Here is a 14272-nt window from a genome sequence, read left to right as displayed (position 1 = left end):
ACAGGTAACTGATTTAATCCCCAAGGTTTTTAGGCAGTAATGTGTCACAATATAAATTATACGCAGTGCAAACTTTTCTATACAATCCAAAGAAATCAAAAGTTCAATTTCAGGCAAATACAAACCTTGTTCAGGAAGTGAACGTCTTCCTCTAAATTTTGTTTTTTCTTCTTCTGGTTTCTCCCTGTGGTGGTGTATTTTCTTGAGAAATTCACTGACCTAATTTAAAATAAAGTTTAAAAAAAAAAGTTCAGCCCTCTGCAATTGCTGAAAAATGTTGTAATATTAGCAACTTCCATTCCAACGGATCAAATTACTGGAGAGTACCTGATTGACTGAACGACCCCAGTTGGTTGACAGGTCCTTGATCACCTTTGTTAATGCTTCCATGTGGTCTCGTTGAAACTTGTATGTCTCCAACTCCTGTCTCATGGATGACATTTCTGTTTTCAGTACAAGCACACGGTGTAGAGTAACTGCTGCTACATAAGCTGACAGAACAGCTGCTGAAGTGAGGATGAAGGCGGAGTAAATCAAACATCTGAGTTGTGCATTGAAACCTTCTCTTTGTTGTAACATTCTCATCTTCATCCCAAAGTACACTTTTCAGCTATGCTAGTCCAATAATTCACCCGGAACAAAATTGATAATTGTGCATTTTGTGTCCTGTTGGCATGAGCTGTACTTCGACTTATTTTCCCAACTACAGTACCATGCTACAATTTAGAACATTTCACATGCTGAAAATAAAAAAAACATTGTGCTAGCATGATTGATCATTGTTCCAAATGCTAACCTTAATGGGCAGACTCCACCTCTTTTGAAGGACTCCTCCCCTTCTGATATGCATAACTAAAGATGTGTACATTTTAAGTAACTTCAGTATCAAAGGGGCATATCTCCATCTGCTGTCTGTCCTCATTCGCGCACCTCTCATCCTTTACTTTAAACTAAACTCCCTCCATACAAACCGATGACCTATCTTGTCTTTACTTCAGCGTATCCTAGTATTAGCTGTGTCCTTTTTGACGATCTTGAGCATGAGGGGAGAACACTGGAGGTAGGCTGACACAAATCATGTGTCAGGTGACATCCTCAACTCCCACTTCCCAGCCTGCACACAGGTAGGGTTTATTCTTAATACTGTTGCAACATATTCAATCATCATCATCAGGATTGGAGGTTGATCGCAAGGGCTATCCTTGACTGGGTTCTTTATGGAGAGGGAGAGATGTAATAGTTCCTGTTTCTCAAGCGTGTTCGCGGATTTTGATCTGTTTTCTGAATCTATCACTAAAACTCACTGATTTCAGCACAGGAAGCGCCCGTTTAACTAGGGCAGCATGGTGGCACAGGGTTAGCACTGCTGCTTCACAGCTCCAGGGTCCCGGGTTCAACTCCGTCTTCAGGTGACTGTCTGTCTGGCATTTGCACTTTCTCCCCGTGTCTGTGTGGGTTTCATCCCATAGCCTTAACCGCCCCCCCCTCCCCCCCTTCAACCTACAATCCTATCCACTTACCTTCTTCCTGGCCTCTACATTTCAATGGGACCTTTAACTTACCTGGTTTACAGCAGCTAGTGTCATAGAAAAGGAAGCACGTCCTTCAATTCGATGGAATTGGATTTCGATGCTGTGCCTAGAGGACGGGCCATCTGGATTTCGCCCATCTGATTCAGCTCAAGCTAGAGGGGTTCGGAAGAAAGAAGGTAATTGGGCTCGGAGTGACAATACAACACGGATTGCCACGCATGAGGACGCTGTGGCCCTGAGGGTTAATATTTCAGAGCATTAAAGTGTTGGATGTGGGATCATCTCCCACATCCAGCAATTGTGTCAGGAAAAGTGTCCAGGAGCTATATTAATGTGCCATGGTTAACAGGGACACTGTTATGACCTCCTAATGGGTCAGTACCTACATTGTACCAGATTCCGCTCCTACACCTTGGAAAACAAATTACTCAAGTGATTAGGGGGCAAAGCCTCCTCCCAATTGGGGGAGCCCCCACAGGATATTAAATCTACCCTGGGAGCAGGTCGGGGAAGAGGATCCGGAGGGGAGTGGAGTAGAGAGTTATTGTATTGTGGAGTAGTAGAATAAACCTTGTTGTATCCTGTCTATCTGGCTACGTGTGGAGTCCTTACCTGCGGTCACAAACACACACAGGGCAGCACGGTGGGAACAATGGTTAGCACTGCTGCCTCATGGCGCAAAGGACCCTGGTTCCATCCTGGCCCCAGATCACTGTCTGTGTGGAGCTTCTCTAAAGTTAACAAAAAAACACACACCCAAGAAGCTTTCTTATGTTGTCAATTTGGTTTTGGTAGATTGCTATGAGGCAGGGTTTAGAGAACCCCAAAGCGTATCATGGAGTTCACCTGACCCACAACGTTTAATAGATTGTGGTATGGGGAGCACAAGGACCACTCTGCAAGTGTGGTACAGCAGAAATGGAAAAGTATTTTTTAAAGCAAAACAATGTTTATTCTATGAACTCAAGCTAACCTTTTTAAAACATACAGTGAACATCTTAGCAACCGTCAATTCAAATATAACCTCCAAAGAATACAACACTAAGTAATCCTTAATAACTTCCCAAACAATATCCAGAAGACAAAAGAAACACTTTTAACAGAAGCAGATTAGGTTTACATTCACTACTGAGGACATTTATAATTCTGAATTCACCAAATGATCAAGAAATAGTATTTTCATGGCAGAGAGATCAACAGTACGCCTGCTTTGTCTGGCTTCAGCTCCAACACTGAAAACAAAACTAAAACACACCCTGTTGCAAATAGCCTAAAACGAACGTAAAAAGTTGAAACAGCCCAGCTCCACCCATAATTCTTCAAAGTCATTAGAGGGAGTTCTCAAGCATGTTAAGAGAATCATTTTTAAATTATCTCTAAGGCAACTGTAGAGATGTTAACAATTATACTGTGTGCACTGGTTTGAAACTGCTTTCAACATGCATAGAACTCTCTAAGTGAGCCAGTTCTTCATAGACCATGAATTTATTCAATATGCAGCTAAATACCATTGGCAACTTTACGTTATTGAGTACTGCAGGGGCACTATTTTTTTTTCTTATAAATTTAGTGTACCCAATATTTTTTTTCCAATTAAGGGGCAATTTAGAGTGGCTAATTCACCTAGCCTGCACATCTTTGGGTTGTGGGGGCGAAACCCACGCAAACACGGGGGAATGTGCAAACTCCACACAGACAGTGACCCAGAGCCAGGATCGAACCTGGGACATCGGCGCCGTGACGCAGGGCTAACCCACTGCGCCACCGTGCTGCCACCTAGGGGCACTATTAAATGCGATAGATAACACATGGAGCAAGGCTTCCTTGATTTTCCTTCAAAGTTAAATTTTATTATAATTCTGTATGTGACAGGCCTTCCGCTTTTTGCACTAGATGCTTTATTATTATTCATACATTGATCTTCATTTTGGAAGTACGTGTTCCTTACTGTGTTGTACAGAGATTTAAATTGAGCGCAATCCATGGTGCAGCATATGATAATGGTTGAAATAAGGAGATGTATCAATTGATTTGAATAACAATTCTCTGATTTGCACATATTATTTGTATGTTATATTACATTTTTAGATATTAGTTATTTTATCCTTTAAGCTTGTAAAATTAGTTTCTCATTTTCATCAGCAATGATACAAATAAGTAAATGTATCATTTTTTAAGAAAGGTAATGTAGAGTCCCAGTCCTTGTTTTTGCTTCAAAACGAAACAAATTCTATATTAGATGTATATTTTCAGTACTTATAATAATAGTAAAATGAAATTATCCAGGGAGAAGTTTAAATGTGTACACCGGCTGGTGTCTATATGTATAAGTGCTGATTGTCAGTAGATATTCTTGTCCACATTAATAGCATTAATGCCTTGTATTTTGAAAAATAATTCAATAAAGAACCTGTTCAAATATGGAACATTGACTATTATCAGCTTTTGTGGTTACTTGAGCAGGAGAGAGAGGGGGAGCTGGAGTGCAGCTTGGGAATCAGGTACGTGCTGAAGTGTTTTATTTTTACCTGTATTTAAGTTGGACGGTTTGCTAATTTTTAAACTAATTTGTCAGGGGGATGGGAAAACGAGCTGTAGTCCAGAAGCCAGTGTTGAGAGTAGTGAGGTACTGAGGAGAGTATCAAGGTCGCAGAATAGTTTAACGGCTGCAGAAAGGCAGTTCGAAGGGGATCTGCCCACTGAGGTAATATGGTCTGAAGTTAGCAATAGGAAAGGAGCGGTCACGTTGTTAGGAGTTTTCTATAGACCCCCAAATAATAATAGAGATATGGAGGAAGAAATTGCAAAGCAGATTATGGATAGGTGTGGAGGTCTCAGGGAAGTTGTCATGGGTGACTTTAACTTTCCAAATATTGATTGGAACAGTTCGGATGGGGCACTTTTTGTAGTGTGTGCAGGAGGGTTTCCTGACACAATATGTGGATAGGCCGACAAGAGGTGGGGCCACATTGGATTTGGTACTTGGCAATGAACCGAGCCAAGTGTTAGATTTGTTTCTGAGAGAGCACTTTGGAGATAGTGACCACAATTCAGTGTCTTTCACTATTGCAATGGAGAGGGATAGGGCCATACGGCAGGGCAAGGTTTATAATTGGGGGAGGGGTAATTATGATGCGATTAGGCAAGAATTAGGGAGCATAAGATGGGAACAGAAACTGTCAGGGAAAGGCACAAATGAAAAGTGGAGCTTGTTCAAAGAACAAATACTGAGTGTCCTTGACAGGTAAGTCCCTGTCAGGCAGGGAGGAAATGGCCGTGTGAGGGAACCATGGTTCACAAAAGAGGTTGAATGTCTTGTCAAGAGGAAAAAGGAAGGGTATGTAAGGATGACAAAACAAGGTTCAGTTGGGTCACTTGAGGGTTACAAGGTAGCAAGGAATGAGCTACAAAAGGGCTGAGGATAGCGAGGAGGGGGCATGAGAAGTCCTTGGCGGGTCGGATCAAGGAAAACCCCAAGGCTTTTTACTCTTATGTGAGAAATAAAAGAATGACCAGGGTGAGGTTAGGGCCGGTCAAGGTCAGTAGTGGGAACTTGTGCATGGAGTCAGAAGAGATAGGAGAGGCGTTGAATGAATACTTTTCTTCAGTGTTCACCAAGGAGAGGGGCTATGCTTTAGAGGATGAGTGTGTGATACAGGCGGGTTGGCTGGAGGAGGTAGATGTTCTGAGGGAAGATGTATTAGCAATTGTGAAAAACCTTAGGATCGACAAGTCTCCTGGGCCAGATGGGATATATCCTAGGATTCTTTGGGAGGCAAGGGATGAGATGCAGAGCCCTTGGCTTTAATCTTTGGGTCCTCACTGTCCACGGGGATAGTGTCAGAGGACTGGAGAGCGGCGACTGTTGTTCCTCTGTTCAAGAAAGGGAATAGGAATGACCCTGGTAATTATAGGCCGGTTAGTCTTACTTCGGTGGTCGGTAAGTTAAAGGAAAAGGTCCTGAAGGATAGTATTTATGACCATTTGGAAAGACGCAGCTTAATCCGGATGGTCAACACGGATTTGTGAAAGGTAAGTCTTGCCTCACAAATTTGATTGAATTCTTTGAGGAGGTAACTAAGTGTGTGGATGAAAGTAGAGCAGTTGATGTCGTATACATGGATTTTAGTAAGGCGTTTGGTAAGGGTCCCCATGGTCAGCTCATGAAGAAAGTAAGGAGGTGTGGGATAGAGGGAAATTTTGCCAATTGGATAAGTAATTGGCGTTCACATAGAAGACAGAGGGTGGTGGTGGATGGAAAATTTTCAGACTGGAGACCAGTACAAGCGGTGTACCACAGGGATCAGTGCTGGGTCCTCTGATATTTGTGATTTTATTAGTGACTTGGAGGAGGCGCTGAAGGATGGGTCAGTAAATTTGCTGATGACACCAAGATTGGTGGAGTAGTGGATGAGGTGGAGGGCTGTTGTAAGCTGCAAAGAGACATTGATAGAATGCAGAGCTGGGCCGAAAAATGGCAGATGGAGTTTAACACTGATAAGTGCGAGGTGATTCATTTTGGTAGAAAAAATTTGAATGTGGATTACAGGGTCAACGGCAGGATTCTGAGGAATGTGGATGAACAGAGAGATCTTGGGATTCATGTCCACAGATCTCTGAAGGTTGCCTCTCAAGTGGATAGAGCCGTGAAGAAGGCCTATAGTGTGTTAACGTTTATTAACAGGGGGCTTGAGTTTAAGAGCCGCGGGGTTATGCTGCAACTGTCCATGTTCCTGGTGAGACCACATTTGGAATATTGTGTGCAGTTCTGGTCACCTCACTATAGGAATGATGTGGAAGCATTGGAAAGGGTGCAAAGGAGATTTACCAGGATGTTGCCTGGTTTGGAGGGTGGGTCTTATGAGGAAAGATTGAGGGAGCTAGGGCTTTTCTCTTTGGAGCGGAGGAGGATGAGAGGCGACTTAATAGAGATTTATAAGGTGATGAGGGGGATAGATAGAGCGGACATTCAGAGACTATTTCCTCGGATGGATGTAGCTGTTACAAGGGGGCATAACTATAAGGTTCAGGGTGGGAGATATAGGAGGGATGTCCGAGGTAGGTTCTTTACTCAGAGAGTGGTTAGGGTGTGGAATGGACTGCCTGCTGTGATAGTGGAGTCGGACACGTTAGGAACTTTCAAGCGGTTATTGGATCGGCACATGGAGCACACCAGAATGACAGGGAGTGGGATAGCTTGATCTTGGTTTCGGACAAAGCTCGGCACAACATCATGGGCTGAAGGGCCTGTTCTGTGCTCTTCTATGTAACTCTCTGACATCACTGCAGTAGTAAACACCCATTTCTTAAAGGTACTCTCACTACAGATATTTCTATGCACACCCATTTATAAACATCCATTTCTTAAAGCGACTCTCACGTGACAAGATAATAATCTTCATTGCCATAAGTAGGCTTACATTAACACTGCAATGGCGTTACTGAGAAAAGCCCCGAGTCGTCACATTCCGGCACCTGTTCGGGTACACGGAGGGAGAATTTAGAATGTCCAAATTACCTAACAGCACGTCTTTCGGGACTTGTTGGAGGAATCCGGAATACCCAGAGGAAACCCACGCAGACACAGGGAGAACGTGCAGACTCCGCATAGTCAATGACCCAAGCCGAGAATCAAACCTGGAACCTCGGCGATGTGAAGCAACAGTGCTAACCACTGTGCTACTGTGCCGGCCCCATGAGATAAGGTTGTGTGTGTTAAAAGTACAATCTTAGAGATTATAGCAGTTATACAACCTGTAAGCATTACGGTTTTTGATGTGTCTGAGTATGAGCTGCTGACTTGAAATTTGGAAGAGCTCTTACTTCCAGGCTAGGTGATCAAAGGAAATGGTCAGCAAGGGTTTGGTCAATAGAGGTATTAAAAAATTTGTGGACAACTTATGGCTTCATTCTAATTGAACAGTCACTTGAAATAACTGCATGGAGAATGTAAATTGCGAGAGTTCAGCGAGGTAATGGTTAGTGCCGAGAATATGGGATAAAGTTTTCCACTGTTCCACCAGCTTCCAGTTAAACTGCAGAATGGGAAAAGAAAATTGTGCGGATGCTGTTCCATTGCTACTTCCATGACTTCTTGATGGCAGTGCTATCTGTCCAAATATGAGCATATAGTACGAGATCCAAGTGGGAAATTCATTACGTAATTAATTTCTTGGAATTTGTGCAACAATATTTCTGAGCACTCGTTTTCAGTATTGCTAACGCAAAAATATTTAAATTTTAAAGGATTAGTGCAGAGTGACATTTGAAAACATGTGATTAAAATGTAAAAATTCCAACTTGTCTATGCTACACAATGCTCCTAATTAAATTAAGCAACTTGCGAATGAGAGAAGTAATACTAGTAGCTTGACAAAACAACCCACAGAAATTAGTTGGAGTCAGATATGCCCAAGGCTGTTTTAGTAATCAAGATCACAGCTGTGATAAAACTGTGCCAAAATATAATAATGTAAGACTAAAATGCAAAGGCAAAAGAAATTTATTTCATGAATGTACAGGTACAGAAAACCTTAGAACACGTAGACTTGCTGTACTGAGAATTAGACAGGTAAAAGCAGAAATACCAAGCTTTGCCAAATTTCACAAATAATCTGTTTCAGTTCCACACTATACTGAATATGTTATTGCCATGACCAACAATTTTTTGTGCACTTTTAAGAATGGGGAAATGGCTTTTCAATCAAATCTTTTGGCAGAACTGAGACAAAGGGGATAACGCCTCATAAATCTGCAACTGGCCATCCAAAAGCTTGAGAACAGTTCTGAGCATCAGTTGAGACAAATATCTACTGTTTGAATAAAAAGAACAATTTTGCATAACTATAGAAAACAATTCTGATGTTTTCAAAGTGAGATCTGCATTTTGCATCCTCCATTGCATATAAGAAATCATATTTACATTTCGCAATAACCCTGGTAACGAATTAAATATGTGGTAAAAGGTACCAACACCTTCAATGTGGATAGCCATTATAAATAGGTGAAGTGGCCTTCAATCACTTTTCTTCAGTGACCACAATACTGTTGTTGTTAAACTAATCAGAAGTTGAAAGACACTATTGCACAATGCAGATCCACAATAAAAATGTTGTATCTCAAGGATTCTACTTCCAATCATTCAGAGGTGACTGGCCATCAGTTGCACAGGTATAGATGTAAAAAGGAAGCTGATGCACATTTTAAACATATTTGTTCCAACAAAAATGAATGTAAAGCTATTTTTGTCACTATCATTAGATGGCACCGAAAGCACATGCCAAATCATCACTTCCCTCATCAGAAAATTTTATAATTACTAACGCTTTGTATTATGCACTTGACTTAAAATAACTTGCCCTGAATAGAACATAGGTATAGTTCAAAATATTCATTGGATAATAGCAACGTCAAGAAATTCAACCCTAAACATTGAGAAATTTTAAGATACAGTAGATTTTCTCACTCTTCAGTGGTTTTCCTTTCAAGGAGCTCAGTAGGTTAGAATATTCCTGCATGAGTGGGCTTCATTTTCTGGAATGGGCAGACAAAATAGACGAGTTCCTTCTTTTTAAAAAATCTCCAGATGTAATGCATTCAGAATATGTTATTTGGCTATTTAATACTATCTTAGTTTAGCTCAGTTGGCTGGACAGCTGGTTCGTGATTCAGAGCAAGACCAGCAGCGCGGTTTCAATCCCCATGCTGGCTGAGTTATGGTGATCCTCAGATTAAATCACCACCAAGCAACACTCCCCATCAAAGGGGAAAGCAGCCGAAGGACATCTGGAACTACGCCAACTTCACTTACTTTACTATCTTAGAATCTGCCAGGTGGAGCAGTAGTTTTCAAAAGCATTCCTGTGCTTAATATTTTATAGGGTGAAAATTTCAATGCAGCCTTTAATGTAAAAAAATAGTACAGTACTCAGTACTTTGGTTCCATATAATGAAGTTAATTTTGGCCATTGTAAAATTTTGGAGAAGGAAGTTCTGGAAAAAAAACTAAATGATAAAAAATAACAAATTTATGGAATCTAAGGATCAATGAAAAAGTGACACTTTGTAAATGTTAGATTAAAGTCAAAAGCTGAAACAAACACATGGCTTAAAACCACATTAATTAAACTGTATTTAAGTATTAATACAATGGATAAACATTAGAATAACAATACAGAAAATAGCTTTTACTAATGGAATTAGAATTTATGTACAATCTTGTTTCTCGCAGGTTTTGTTTTCTAAAATGGATCAGTGGTCTGTCAATTTGGTACCATAAGAATCCAACACAATTTTGCCTCTTCAAAACTTCAAGAGAAACTGACTTTCAAATTATTAATTATATTTATCAACAGCTCCAGATGATAATATTTTAATCAGGAATAAAGCACTGGATCCAGAATGGAGCTCAAATATTCATTCACAAGGTTAAAATTTGTACATTAGTTCAGGAAACTTAACATTTCAAAATGCATAATCATTTCTGTAATATTTCCAAGGTTTTTTAATGGTGCATAATTTTTATTTGAACAAAGTAATGCCCTGAAATGCAATGATGTGAACAATCAAGATAAATTGACCCACTAAACTTAACAGCATGTGGTCCATGTGCAATTATTTTCTAAAATTGAAAGCTACCTTATGTGCTGTACAAACAATTCTGACATATGCAATGGGACTTACAATTTCAAAACAAAACTCTTGCACAGAAAATTTAAACAAAATGTGGATTAAGGAGGAAATTCTTATAGTTACATATTGTGCACACAAAAGGAAATAATTTTACTGTACAGTATTGAACTCAGCTGATCAGATCAACAGAGCTCTTTATGAAATATCAGTATACTTTTCTCATGCATGGAAACAGGTAAAAATGTTCAACAATTGGTGATAAAGTAGCAAATAAGGGCTTTCCAAGTTAATGTTCAGCTTTCGCTTACTTACAGATTTAAAAGTTACATCAGGTACAGAAGAAAAGGAGTTATATTATTGTGACATTAGACGTGGTTTTTATTTCTTCGTGTGAATTGTTTTTTAATAACTCTTTGATGAATTGTTCAAGAGCAGCAAAATAGCCCTGGCACTGCCAAGTGTCATTGTGAGTTCCATCTGGAAATATGACTAGTCTTTTAGTCCGTGATGTAGACAGTTCACACAGTTGCTTCATCATGACTGGTGGAATTAACTGGTCTGACAATCCAGAAATAAAAAGAGAAGGCATTCTGCACTGTGCAATTTTATTATAGGACAGGAATTTGTTCTTGTAGCACCAGAGTGGAAGATATCTCATGGGAAAGAAGGAGAACAAAGTGCTGGCCATATGTGGGATACTGAGGAATGTGTTCTCAACAACTATTGCAAAAATCCGATGTGGATTCTCTGAGGCCAGGTGAATAGCCACCGCTCCACCCAAGGAGCGGCCAAATAAAATTATTTTTGTTTTATCAAGGTCTGGTCTAGTCATGACATAGTCTAGTACAGCCTCCGAATCCAAGTAAAGGCCTTTTTCACTCGGTTCCCCTTCACTCCTTCCGTAACCTCTATAATCTACAAGTAATACATTGGCTTTCAGATTGACCATCATCAACAGAGCATTTTGTATCCTGTGACCAATATTACCTGCATTCCCATGAAAATAAATTATGGTTGGTGAATATGGCGCATTATCTCCAGTGTACCTCAACAGAATCAAATTGAGTCGGACTCCATCCTTGGTTTTAACAAAAAGGTTTTCATGTGGGATCCCAGTAGGCACGGGAACATACAAACGCGAGGAGGGTGGTTGCTCTGGAAAGTAGAGGAGCACATCTTGAAATTTGTATAATATACCTGCTACAGATGCAAGTATCAAAAGAAGCAAAAGGATCCCTCCATATAGGTGAAAGGTTAAAATCAAAGCGAGCAGTGAAATTCGGCATAAGCTCCAGGACCACGAGACCAGGGCTATCAGCCATCTCCTGGCATATGTCCAAGACTTCCATGTTTTTTCCATTGTGGTTTCTTTCAGATGCACGAACCTTTCACGTACATTCGTTCTATAAACAAATAAAGGCATGGATGAATCAGACAGTTGATTAACTTCAATGCTTGTTGCACAATTATTCTTTGAAAGATTTGGAACATGTTCAAATTAATTTGTAGGTGGTGACTTTTCAAAGAGTATGCTACAAAATGAGGCCCATAAACTTTTACCCAATACTAAGAAAAGCACCTAGCTCGGGATTATTAATGAGCATACTGAATATTTTGTTGTGTAGTATTTGGGTTATTCACAACTAAATTTGCTTTTACATCACCTTTCATTTTTAAAAAATATTACGAGCATGAAATTGCAAATGCATATTGTTACGAACCCTTGGGCTAGAAAGTGGTCAATTCCAGCCCCACTTGACCCAGAGTCACAACACAAGTGAATTAACCAATAATTCTTAGAAATGTACCTGAAGCCTTTGGCCCTTAGCTGCCCAATAATTAGTCACCAGGTTTGTAAGTTTAAACACAATTACTGTTTATTTACAAAATCTATAATGAAATATGCAGCAAATACAACTGGTCAACTGTTATCTAATTCCTAATGTCCCACTTTAACTACCAACACCAACCCCGGCACAACCCTCTACACACACACAAGACAGCCAACACAGAAGGAAGGAGAGGGGTGAAAATAACTAAAAGGAAAAAAAGTATTTGGAAGTAATCTACTCGAATGGGATCAGAGTTCCATAGCGAGCACGTTTAGCTGAGTGTTTCCCGGTGCTTGGAGCTCCGAGAAACACCACGCTATTGAACGCCCATTTGGGTAAATATAGGGCCTCAAAGGGGAAGCCCGATGAGGCCACACTTAGTCCTTTGGCCAATTCAGTGGCCACCAGCCAATCAATCAAACTGAGTCCCATCCAACGTGCAGCATGGTAGCACATTGGTTAGCACAATTGCTTCACAGCTCCAGGGTCCCAGGCTCGATTCCCGGCTTGGGTCACTGTCTGTGCGGAGTCTGCACTTTCTCCCCATGTCTGTGTGGGTTTCCTCCGGGTGCTCTGGTTTCCTCCCACAGTCCAAGGATGTGCAGGTTAGGTGGATTGGCTATGCTAAATTTTGCCTAGTGTCCCAAAAAGGTTAGGTGCGGTTATGGGGATAGGGTGGAGGTGTGGGATGGTGTGGAGGTATGGGCTCAGGTAGGATGCTCTTTCCAAGGGCCGGTGCAGACTCGATGGGCCAAATGGCCTCCTTCTGCACAGTATATTCTATGAATTTCCTCTCTGGTTCCGAAAATTCTGAATCTCCTGTTCAAATTAGCAGAGTGTTCACTCATGTAACTTCTGAATTCCTCACTCCTCTTTGCTGCTTGATTTAAACATGACCATTAATCACCCATGGATCAAAAATGATAACAGCAAAATAAAAGAAATGGAAAATAAGGGAATAAACAGGAAATACCCTTACAATATTTTCAAATGACAAAAATCAGAGCAAGCAGAAAAACAAAAATATGCACAAATGATCATTTGAACTGAAAATTTGCTGTAAGAACATACTAAAAATGCTAAAAGTATATTTCAAATAATTTCAAGCATAAGACCATAAGACATGGGAGCAGAATTAGGCCACTTGGCCCATCGAGTCTGCTCTGCCATTCAATTATGGCTGATATTTTCTCATCCCCATTCTCCTGCCTTCTCCCCATAACCCCTGATACCGTTATTAATCAAGAACCTATCTATTTCTGTCTTAAGGACACTCAGTTATTTGGCCTCTACAGCCTTCCGCGGCAAAGAGTTCCACAGATTCACCACCCTCTGGCTGAAGAAATTATTCCTCATCTCTGTTTTAAAGGATCGTCTCTTAAGTCTGAGATAGTGTCCTCTGGTTCTAGTTTTTCCTACAAGTGGAAACATCCTCTCCATGTCCACTCTATCCAGGCCTCGGAGTATCTGGCAAGTTTCGATAAGATCCCCCTCATACTTCTAAACTCCGAGTACAGACCCAGAGTCCTCAAACGTTCCTCATACGACAAGTTCTTCATTCCAGGGATCATTCTTGTGAACCTCCTCTGGACCCTTTCCAAGGCCAGCACACCCATCCTTAAATACAGGGCCCAAAACTGTTCACAATACTCCAAATGGGGTCTGACCAGAGCCTTGCACATCCCTGGTCTTGTATTCTTGAGGAAATAAACAGAAAGACATGATGGGTAGTTAGGCCAAGTTAGGAGTACAATCTTACTACAGTAGAATAAGGAGTTAGGTTAGCGGACTTTTAAACATCTCTAGCTTAGGCTGGAGAAAATGGGTAGCAGTCTAATTGCCTGTAACTGGGATTTCGCAAAGCATGAAGACGGAGATGGGCAGCCACTAGGACCATTTCATTGTTGCAGGGGATACTGGGAAAAGGGGCCTGAGGCCAAGTTAAGGAATATGGAGAAAATTTATGGGAGCTTTGCATTTGCTATCTTGCCTTATTTGGTTGTGTGTATGTGAAACTTGATGCTACCTGAATGTATATGAAATGAGATGCTTTGTCTCTTTGTCCTCACTTGCTGGGTTAGGTATGTTTTGGCGCAGCCATTTGGGCGCGGCCGTTGTGGCGCGGCCGTTTTGGCGCCGGCTGTTTTGGCGCCGGACATTTTGGCCATAATAACATTTCTTTATTTGTAAATTAGCCTCAGTTGAGTTGGCTGCTGGTGCGGGTCCGCTGTCACAAGTGTTTCGTTCTATCACCATCTTTTTATATATTTTTTAACT

General features: G+C 40.9%; 2 protein-coding genes across 4 annotated transcripts in view; both read right to left on the bottom strand.

Annotated features, from left to right (window-relative positions):
- Nucleotides 1-1647, bottom strand: part of LOC119977813 (tumor necrosis factor ligand superfamily member 13B-like) — a 46370-nt gene extending 44723 nt beyond the window's left edge. The window contains exons 1-3 of one of the 3 annotated variants that reach the window (XM_038819040.1): nt 1563-1647; nt 328-506; nt 126-219 (exon numbers count right to left, since the gene is read on the bottom strand). In XM_038819040.1, coding sequence (XP_038674968.1) covers nt 126-219; nt 328-441 — 208 coding nt within the window. In that variant the 5' untranslated portion in view covers nt 442-506; nt 1563-1647. The other 2 variants (XM_038819041.1, XM_038819039.1) reach the window with 2 other exon arrangements.
- A 6369-nt stretch (nt 1648-8016) lies between these two features.
- The window catches only part of abhd13 (abhydrolase domain containing 13), a 67364-nt gene continuing 61108 nt past the window's right edge, over nt 8017-14272 (bottom strand). Inside the window, exon 2 of the mRNA XM_038817627.1 lies at nt 8017-11566. Within this exon, the coding sequence (XP_038673555.1) occupies nt 10513-11523 (1011 nt within the window). The 5' untranslated portion in view covers nt 11524-11566 and the 3' untranslated portion in view covers nt 8017-10512. The remainder of the gene's footprint in view (nt 11567-14272) is intronic.

Source organism: Scyliorhinus canicula, chromosome 14, assembly GCF_902713615.1.
Source record: "Scyliorhinus canicula chromosome 14, sScyCan1.1, whole genome shotgun sequence".
NCBI lineage: Eukaryota > Metazoa > Chordata > Chondrichthyes > Carcharhiniformes > Scyliorhinidae > Scyliorhinus > Scyliorhinus canicula.
Note: the sequence above shows the minus strand (reverse complement) of the source record. Positions and strands in the feature narration are given on the sequence as shown.